We start from the raw sequence: 9,721 nt of genomic DNA on the forward strand, positions 1-9,721 counted from the left end.
TGTCTCTGCCTCCCAAGTGCTGGGATTGGACACCACCTCTGGGCAGTTAGTGTCTTTTAAACAAAAAGGCTCAGTCACTGATGTGACCATGTATGTCATGGGACTTCAGGCCATCTTGTATGTGAAAGAGTCACAATGACAACACAGTTTTTATTGCGATTCAAGATTAGTTTGTTTTCTAAAACGTGGGTAAACTTTAAAGCATTGTAACTACATGAAAAATAAACAAACCAGAGCTTAAGGTGAAGCAACTGTCAAAGTATAAAAAAAAAAAAAAGAGAAGTGAAGCTATAGTCTGAAATAAACCCATTCCCTTAAGAAGCAACAGCCCTTTAGAATCCTTTGAATCGTGACGATAGGAAAGCAACAGAATTGGTGACCATTGAATGTGCTGCCATGGTAGAATGTCCATCCATCAGAGACAACAGATAGAAACGTGTGTCTAGGTGTTTTTAAGGCATGAGACTATAGTGTTATGTTTGTTAATGTTTAGCATTGGAAAAATACTTGGTTAAAGATAATTCAGCATAATCCTAGAAATATTTATTGGTTTCTTTTTTCTGCAGTGAACGAGAAGCTACTGAAAGAAAGATGAGGAATGAAGAAAACTCAGGTCCTCAGCCTGAAAAGGAGGGAAAGGTTGTGTTTTAACAGATTTACCTAACTTGCCTTTCCATGTAGTCTTTAGTAAGAAAGATACTAATGTTTTACTTTAAATTTTGATTTTGACAACACTCTCACTTTCAGTCATAATGTAAGATATATCACCACACCACACACACACACAAAACACAACATACAAACCACACACACACACACACACACATACCTCACACACCCCATACACACACAACACATGCACAACACGCATAACACACACACACAACGCACACACACCCCAAATACACCCCACACTACACACACACATCCCCTACCCCCACACATCCCACACACCCCACACATCCCACACACCCCACACTATACACACACATGGAATTAATCTTTTAAAAATTCTTAGAGAATTCTTCTATAGTATATGCCATTTTTTGTCTTTCTGCTTTAACAGAAATATGCTTTGGAAAACTAGATGACACAGACTTCTTTCACCTCAACTGCATGCTCCTCTTTGACACTTTAAACGTGAAAGGAGGCTTTGGGTAGCTTCTTGATGTTGATCTTAATGAGTCCTGTAGCTAACAGACATCCCAAGCCTCCTGTTCAGCTTGTCTTTGCTATCTTCTGTTCTCTCCAGATGATATTCTCCGCATCCATGAATCAGTAGTATGCATGTATTACAGTACTTTCTCTCTTCTCAAGACTCAAAAGAAGGCAGATATCATCCGTTGGTCATTCCCCAGTGGTCATCACATTCTCTTTAGCCTAGAGTGCTTTGAGATTCTCCTTGGTTTAAGGTTGTGGAAAGGGGAGAAAGGACAGATGATAAGCAGGCGAATCAGCAGGAGGTGAGACATGCCTATCAAGTCTTTTCTTATGTTTTTCTACCTCTCAGGACCAGTGTGGAGATGTTCACAACACAGCAGGCAATGCAAAACCTAGGCAGGCCAGGAGTTCTTTGCCCTCCATGGCTGGGATCAACGAAGTGAGTACCAGCCTGGAGCAGAAAGATATCTCCTGAAACTGAGTTTGAGAAAACCACCCAGCAACAAAGGGAAAGCCCATGCTCACCTCCCTATCTCATTCCCTAGGATGAGTGCAGCGAGTTTCGAAAGCTCATGAGCAATGACAAGCTTCTCTGTTCACAAAAGGATGACCCAGTGCTTGGTACTGATGGAGCTCTCTATCAACACAAGTGCCACAAGTGCAGAGCTGTCCTGTGAGTAAATTCATTGCGCTCAGCCAGCAGGGGGCACACAGTTTTACAAATTGCTGCTGGAACACATGTATGTGCTCCTGAGTCCAAGAGAATCAGTAATATGGCCAAGGGCTGCAAGTTAAGACAACCGATTCAGAAGAAAGTGCTTGGGTTTGGAGACAGGAAGTGAAGGAGTGTCTCCTCACCAGGGCACTCGTTCCAAATCCTTGACCTAAAACCACATGAGACCCTCAAAAAAAGTCATTAAAAAATACGAAATTTTATGCCCAAAAAATGCATTCATTAAATACGGGTCTCAAGGGCTAAATGATTTGACTAGTGAACAAACACATTTAAAGACGAGTGGACACCATGATGGTTAAAAGCACCCATGAAGACGGCATCAATACTCCTTAGTTTCTCACGGAGAATGTTCCTGCCATGGGGATGGACTGTCGGTGCTGCTCAGTGTTGGTCACCTTTGTGTGCTTTCAAAGCATCTCATTCTGGTCATATCCTGATGGAATTCTCTACAGTTCTCTCATGTTTTCCTGGGACAGACGTCTTTCTATGAGACGTTACAAAGGTTTTGCACATATTTTTTAATGTTTTTTTTTCCTTTCTTCTTCTAGTGAAAAGGAAGCTTTGGAAAGGCCTGGACTCCAAGGAAATCCATCACACATTAGAGTTACTAAAGAAGAAGGGGGTCCAGGATTTTCCAGCTCCTCTGAGGTAAGGAGTTTCTCCTTGAAATCTTAGGCCAGTAGCTTCTGTCCTCCAGAGGTTGGGGAGCCTGCAGCTCAAAGCCAGCTCAGGGGAAGCATCATAATAGTTTTCGGCCCAGTGAGCACAATTTGTTCACAAGTCTTAGCCATTCACACAGGAGGTAGTGTTGCAGAGATACGGAAGCACGGGTTTTGCATATTTCTTTTTGCTACCACAGAAGATAGAGACCAGGGTAGCTCCTGGGGAGGAAGAAACCAGAGTTAGTAAGGGAGGTATGGACTAATTTTTTCAGAGCAGAATCTGATCTCTTAGAATGGCCAGTATCTTAAAGAGGCAGGTCCACACCAAGGGTCATTGCAGAGGGAATTCATTAAGAGTGGATATTGTTTCTAGCCTGAATATTATTCTAGACTCTTTCCTAGAAGCATGCCCTAGCTTACTATGCCTCAGATCATTAAAGAATTCCACTTACTGCTTCTTTTTTTTTGGGGGGGGGAGTTGTCACTGTTATTTTTGGTTTTGTTTCTTTTTGGCACACTAATATTCTCTAGTTAAAAGAAGCCAAAGGCAGGAGGTTATGCCCACCCAATATGATGTGAAATACTGAATGAATTTGAGTAATGCACCACAGTCCTGTTCTTAATCATTGACTCAGATGCCATTAGGAAAACCACTATTTCTCCAATCCCATATAATCCCTTGAAAGTCTTAAGCAACTTTGCTCTCTACTCTACCTGTGCAGGACTCTGACATATGCAAACACTACCGAATATTGCCCAGGATGGGTTATCTTTGCCCAAAGAATATTCAGCCTGTCTGTGGGGATGATGGCCAAACCTACGCCAACCCCTGCATGCTCTGTCATGAAAACCTGTAAGTACCCACATCACACCATCTCCTCTTCCAGTGTGAAGGTTGCCAACTGCAATAGCCTATAGCAGTGCTCTGATATTAACTAGATATTTATTTCAAGTTATCTGTTGTCACCATCCCAACATTCAAAATGTGTTCAATTTTTAAAATAAAAAGTATATAACAGTATCCTTTTAATATACTTGCCTATCTCTATTACTTCATAAAGGTAATAGAGTAATAGGAAAAGAGGAAAGAGCAGTGGTGAGATCACAATGGTTGAAGAGCACCTCTATAAGACTGTGTAGATTCATGAAAGTGTGACCATCATCTATCTGGCATAAAGGAAGAGAAAGCAGTTGAGAACCACCATATATATCGTGTCTGTACCACTTACAATGCCTAAGAAATTGTATGACTGTAAGACAATCATTGGTTTCCCAGCATCTCTAAGCCTTCTTGAAGGAGCTAATACCATGCAATAAATGTATGCTGGATGAATGCCATATATGATGTCTGTTCTTAGCTTTAACACTGACTGTACATGCTCGCCAGTTATCTCATCATGTGAAATCTCAGTTTCTTCCTTGGAAGAAGGTGGAGACTCTTTATTAAGCTACCAAGTTCACTGATAACTGAGAAGAACTTGGATATGAAAGTATAGGTTAAGTGTAAGAGCTGTTTAGTTCTTTCATTGTTTGCTTTCGTTTGGTTGATTTTCTTCTCAAGTACTGATTTTGCAAAAACTTGTCATTGTCCCTAGACTTATCACTCACCTTCTCGCAGCCTCCCTGTGACCAATTTCTTTGGAAGTATGGTGGCAATGCTTTATACCTAGAAATGTGAACTATAAACTGTGAACTTACTTGCCATCATACCTGTAGGTACGGTGTGGTGATAAAGTCATTTTCCCATTCCATCATCAAGTTTTCATAACGTGATGTAGAGTTCTATTTTTGTCTTGGTGGATGGGTGAACCTGATACTCAGAGAGTTCAAATATTTTTATTAAATGTCACAAAACTCACAAAATTTAGAAAATATCTTACCCTTGCTTTTTCTGGGTCTAAGTAATTGTGGTTTAACTGTAGTTTCTTTACTTTACTATTATTATCTTCAATGCAATGGTTCCACTGCCCTTTGTGAGACTATAAATTACTTTGATATCATAAAGATGTGATACAGTGTGTGAAATTCCTTTGATAATATACGTATGTGGCACAGTATGTGGCACAATATGTGGACTCAACATATATGAGCTCACAGGCTCACTGAATACACCAATGGAAATTAAATATTTGTTAATTCTTTAATTCTTCCTAAGAATTCAGTTATTACATACACACACTGTCTTTCAGCCCTAAATCCTTCAATTTCTTTTGATTATAAATCTGAGGACCTAAATTATCGATACTATTTAACCAAACTTTTCATTAATTATTGCAGCCCAGGTCTAATCAAGAAAGCTTCATAGACAGAAGCTCAAGTGATGAAAGGATTAATGTAGTCTACCTTGGGTGCATGCCATGGCTAAGGAAGGTAGGGGTAGACCTCAGAGAGAAGACTCAGGTTTTCTTGTGAAAGAGGGACCAATATTTAGTGAAGGGTTAGATCAAGCTATAGGGCTTCAACTTCAATTAAGCAGATTACGGATTTTCCCCAGCAACACAGATGAAAAGCAGAATCTTCCTTCTCAAAATTTCTTAAGTTAAAAGTCTTGAAATTCTCTCAAGTATCATTTCAGGTTCAAGAAATAACCCCGTATTATTGTATTTTTGGTCTATTTTCCATCCCCAAAGTTATATTACCTGATATAGTCAAACTCCTTTCTGGGATCTAATTTTTTCACTTTCAAAACGAAGTCACGTGGGCCAGTGAGGTGACTCAGCAGGTGAGGATGCTAGCTGTTCTTACCTGTCCACTTGAACTCAATCCCAGAACCTACCACAGTAATTGCAGTGAATTGGTTCCCAAAAGTTATACTCTGACCTCTCCATCTGTACCATGGTACATACGTGCCAGTGCTCATAACACACACAAACACACACACACACACACACACACACGTACACACACACATGTACACACACACACATGTACACACACACATGTACACACACACGTACACACACGTACACACATACACACACATGTACACACAAATACACCCATGGGCACACAGTCATATACACATGCACACACACAGAAACACACACATGCACAGACACACATGAGCATACACACCAATTGAAATGAAAATTTATAAAAAAAAGAAAAGCTTTGGATTAAGAATCACATGATTCTATCTTGGTTGAAATGTGGCGAAATAGGCTCAGAACTAGAGGATAAGTTAGGAACAGAAGAGAATAACCAAAGCTAGATGATGCTAAGCAGAAAAATGGTTCCGTGAATTAGACTTTTATGCTAATTAAGTTTGGTATTCATTCGTCACCTACATCTGTTTATCATTAGATCTGAATATTTTTCCCATCATTGAAGCATCTCTTTTTTTTTAGGATCCGTCAGACTAATACACGCATACGTAGTCAAGGGAAGTGTGAGGAGAGCAGCAACCTGGAAACAATACCTGCTGAAACACCTGCATCTGTGAGTGCATTGGCCTTTGGGTTACGGTGGTAGCTGCTGTGGGTTCTGATTTGGTTCGTGCACTGGGAAATAAGAATTTGTCTGGCCAGAGAAGTCACACTAGTAGGTCATATGACTTGAGAATTATCCACATTATTACCAGGATGATTAAGTAATTATTGAAGGATGTGGTAATAAGCTTATGCCAATTATAAGATGAGATGGAAGCTAAGAGAGGCAGGTCATAACAGCTGGATTAAAACCAATTCTATGTAATGCTTATGTTGTGTATTGCAAAGAATTTAATTTTCCTCAGTGCTAAAAATTGGCCTCTTATTTAAATACCTAACAGAATACTTGAACATGTATTACTTACTTTGAAAGTCTCCCTGGTAACTCTATCTGAAATCCCTTTCACAGGTTAGATAACAATGAACTAGATAAGAGAGAAGCATTTAAATGAAAACAATGTGGTGTAATAAGCTAAACTTAGGTTAGTTTTTTGATGGTTTTCATATAGGATATTTCTAGTGAATCACATAATTACTCTTAATATCTCAATAAATTATTGAAAGCATTCAATATACACTGACTTTAGAATACTTGTCATAGCATCTAAGAATTAATGACATCTATAATTATTGTCATCATCATCATTATCAACCCAAAGATGGAATTTATGAAAATTTCTAAAGTATGAACTTAGAAGAAAAAGAAATATGGACATGGTTGTTATTTAATTTGAATTAATAAATTAATTTAACTAAATTTATTTCAAAAAGTTAATTCTATCTAATAAATAATATTCCAATACTGATATTTATTAGAAATATTTATTATTATACTCCATTATGATACCATGCAAATTGGGCACAGAATTGGTAAATGTTCCACTTGATTTGTAAATAATTAATCAACTGTGTTGCCTTGTGAGGGAAAACACAGTTTGGGAGGTTTCTCGTTTCAGGTGAACAGTGGGAAGACACATTGTGATTGGTTGAGACCTGGAACCTTCCATCTCCTTTGCATGAAAATTTGCAACTCATTTCCTTACTCTAGGCCTTTATACACACACAAAAGATGGTTTAGCCAATTCTAGTCCACCGTTGGTTGCTAGTTTTGCATCCAAATCCTTAACGGCTTACGTCTCACTTTATTGGATGAAGAATATACTCTTTTCCCTCTTTATAATCCCACTGAAGTATCCATCTTAGGACAAAGCGACCTCAGTCATTTTCTGAAAGTTCGATTTAATAGAATAGCCTTGGACCACACTTCCCTGTAACTCTCATCCTGTGTAGGTAACTTGACAAAAACTACCTCATGGAACTTACCTGTAGAGTATACAAAAATAGATTTCTTTAAGTAATGAAGGATTGTGCCAGAGGCAAGATCTAATGAGAATTTTGAAAGTCATTAACTTCTCATGTGTAATCTCCTTATCTATGAGATGCCGTGAATAACAGCACTTACTGTCATGAGGAAACATGCAATCTATAGCAGAGTTAACCCATGTTTGTTTGTGTGTTCACCTCAACTTCTGGGACATAGGAAATTCTCAGGTAATAACCATCACAGCATATAGAATGTGAACATGATTTAATATAATATTGTGAGGTCTTGGTACAGACCACCTTCCTGTAGTTTCAATGAGTTTTAGCATCTAACCTATCCATCTCCTTTTCCAGGAAAAATGAACAATGATTGGTGAAAGTCACAAGGAAAAAGCTATGCCTCGATTCTGAACTGCCTACCTTCACCATCTGTGTATATAAAGAATTCTTCATTCGTCTTTTTACTGTAGAAAACACAGAGCTGTTGGTATTGGACTCACTGGTTCTTGGTCTTTCCACCTCTTTCCTTCTAGACTCAGTGATCTGAAAACGGGGAGAACTCTCCACCCAGACTGTGCTCTGGAAATCTGATCACAATGTTGTCTGCCCAACTGCCCGTTTAATAAAAGTAGAAACTCAGCAGAACATCCTTTTGGGGATTTGTTTCTCACTGCTAGGTCATAGGAATTTTTTAAAAATAGAAGCTGGATATATGGTGCCTTGTCTTACACTGGCAGACAAGTTGCTGCCATTGTTGAGAATAAGTCCCTAGAATGAGAGGGGGTACATTATGGGCTCTCAGGCAGCTAATACTTGTGTGAAGCTATCTGTCACCATATCAGACCCTTTATCTTTATCTGTATTATCATAAATACCATAACTCAGTTTTTATAAGTCCTATAATTGAAACTATCCAGAAATTTCTCATATCTAATTATTTACCTCTTGATATATTTTTTTTTTAATTTTGAGGTTATACCATGGCTTACTACCTACAGTCTGAGAAAGACTAAGAAATTGAAACCACAATATATGTAAATTCCTAGAATGGCAATCTCCATCAAAAATGTCATATGAGCCATTTATATAATTTAAATTTTTAGTAGTTAACAAAATAACCAAGTAAAATTAATTCTAATTATTTTATCTATCTCAATATATGAATTAAACTAATATACATATTTTATTTAATGAGTCATTGATATTGATGTGTATTTTCCACTATTTGTACACCTACTTTGGGCCAGCCATGTTTCAAATGTTCGATGGCCCTATGTAGCTGGAGGTGGCTACAGTGAACAATGCAACAACAGACATGGGCCAACTGAGAAGTAACTAACATATTAGAGGGGTGGCTTGAGACAGCTTGTGGCTCCAGCCTCTCTACTGAGACTCAGCTATTCTCAGAATATAGTAGCTGGTGTTCTGTGGTAGCAGGAGGTGCCAGATTCACTCCAAGATTCTAGGCTGAGGCAGGATGAAGTCCACAAAGTACACAGAGAAGCTTGCGTGTCTCCAGCCACTCTTAGCCACAGGAAAAGAAAATGTTCAGAGTGTGACTGACCTGCTTAGACCTAAAAAGCTAATTTTGTATTTTCTCTCTGCTCTTTTGTTTTTATAAATAAATCTCCACTAAGCCAAATATAATGGGATTTTATGATTGTTGTCCTTCGTAAGTGAATGAAAACTAGTCAGTCCCCATGCTGCAGTTTCCTGTGTCATTAAAGAAGAAGAGAGAAGATGATAGCCATTGGCCAAGCGTTGTCGGGACTGTTTTTTGGGGATTCTGGTGGGACCAGGATAACTTCAGAGTTTCTCTGGCGTGTCTTCTTCTTGATCACAGGCAGGAAATCTGGAAATTCTATTTTCATGAGCTTTGGAGAAACAGATGTTTGTCATGTCTTATTTAATAATATGTTGATGTCTACACAAGAAATCCTTTATATTCCATCTTGTTCTTTTTAAATACAATATTCATGAAGACTCCTTGATTTACCCAACCCTTTGTAGGCATCACGAAACTTGGTTTCATTTCAATTCATTAAGAATATTGCGTGTCATACATACATAGATCTAATCTACATGGGAAGTAGAAAAAGACAAGAATCTCCTGAGTAAATTGGGAGCATGGGGACCTTGGGAGAGGGTTGAAGGGGACGGGAAAAGAAAGGAAGAAAACAAAAAAAAAAGGAAAACCCAAAAAAAAACAAATAAAAAAAAGAATACTGCATGAAAGTGCATTTGGCCTGCCTGTAAGCAGTATGTGAGGCACAAGAAAGTTTAGAACTTAAACCTAAATCTATTTTATTTAAATTTTTTTCATTTACATACCAACACCACCTTGCCCTCCCTCCTCTTCCCATCTTCCCATTCACTCTTCAGAATGGGTAAGGCCTCCCTTAGGGAGTAAA

General features: G+C 38.5%; 1 protein-coding gene across 1 annotated transcript in view; it reads left to right on the forward strand.

The window, feature by feature from the left end:
• Positions 1-6,030, forward strand: part of Spink5 (serine peptidase inhibitor, Kazal type 5) — a 56,603-nt gene extending 50,573 nt beyond the window's left edge. Inside the window, exons 25-30 of the mRNA XM_013349415.1 lie at positions 567-639; positions 1,511-1,600; positions 1,707-1,834; positions 2,446-2,545; positions 3,282-3,412; positions 5,907-6,030. Of these exons, the coding sequence (XP_013204869.1) occupies positions 567-639; positions 1,511-1,600; positions 1,707-1,834; positions 2,446-2,545; positions 3,282-3,412; positions 5,907-6,030 (646 nt within the window). The remainder of the gene's footprint in view (positions 1-566; positions 640-1,510; positions 1,601-1,706; positions 1,835-2,445; positions 2,546-3,281; positions 3,413-5,906) is intronic.
• Positions 6,031-9,721: the final 3,691 nt, after the last annotated feature.

The sequence above is a fragment of the Microtus ochrogaster genome, chromosome 18 (genome assembly GCF_000317375.1).
Source record: "Microtus ochrogaster isolate Prairie Vole_2 chromosome 18, MicOch1.0, whole genome shotgun sequence".
Lineage (NCBI taxonomy): Eukaryota > Metazoa > Chordata > Mammalia > Rodentia > Cricetidae > Microtus > Microtus ochrogaster.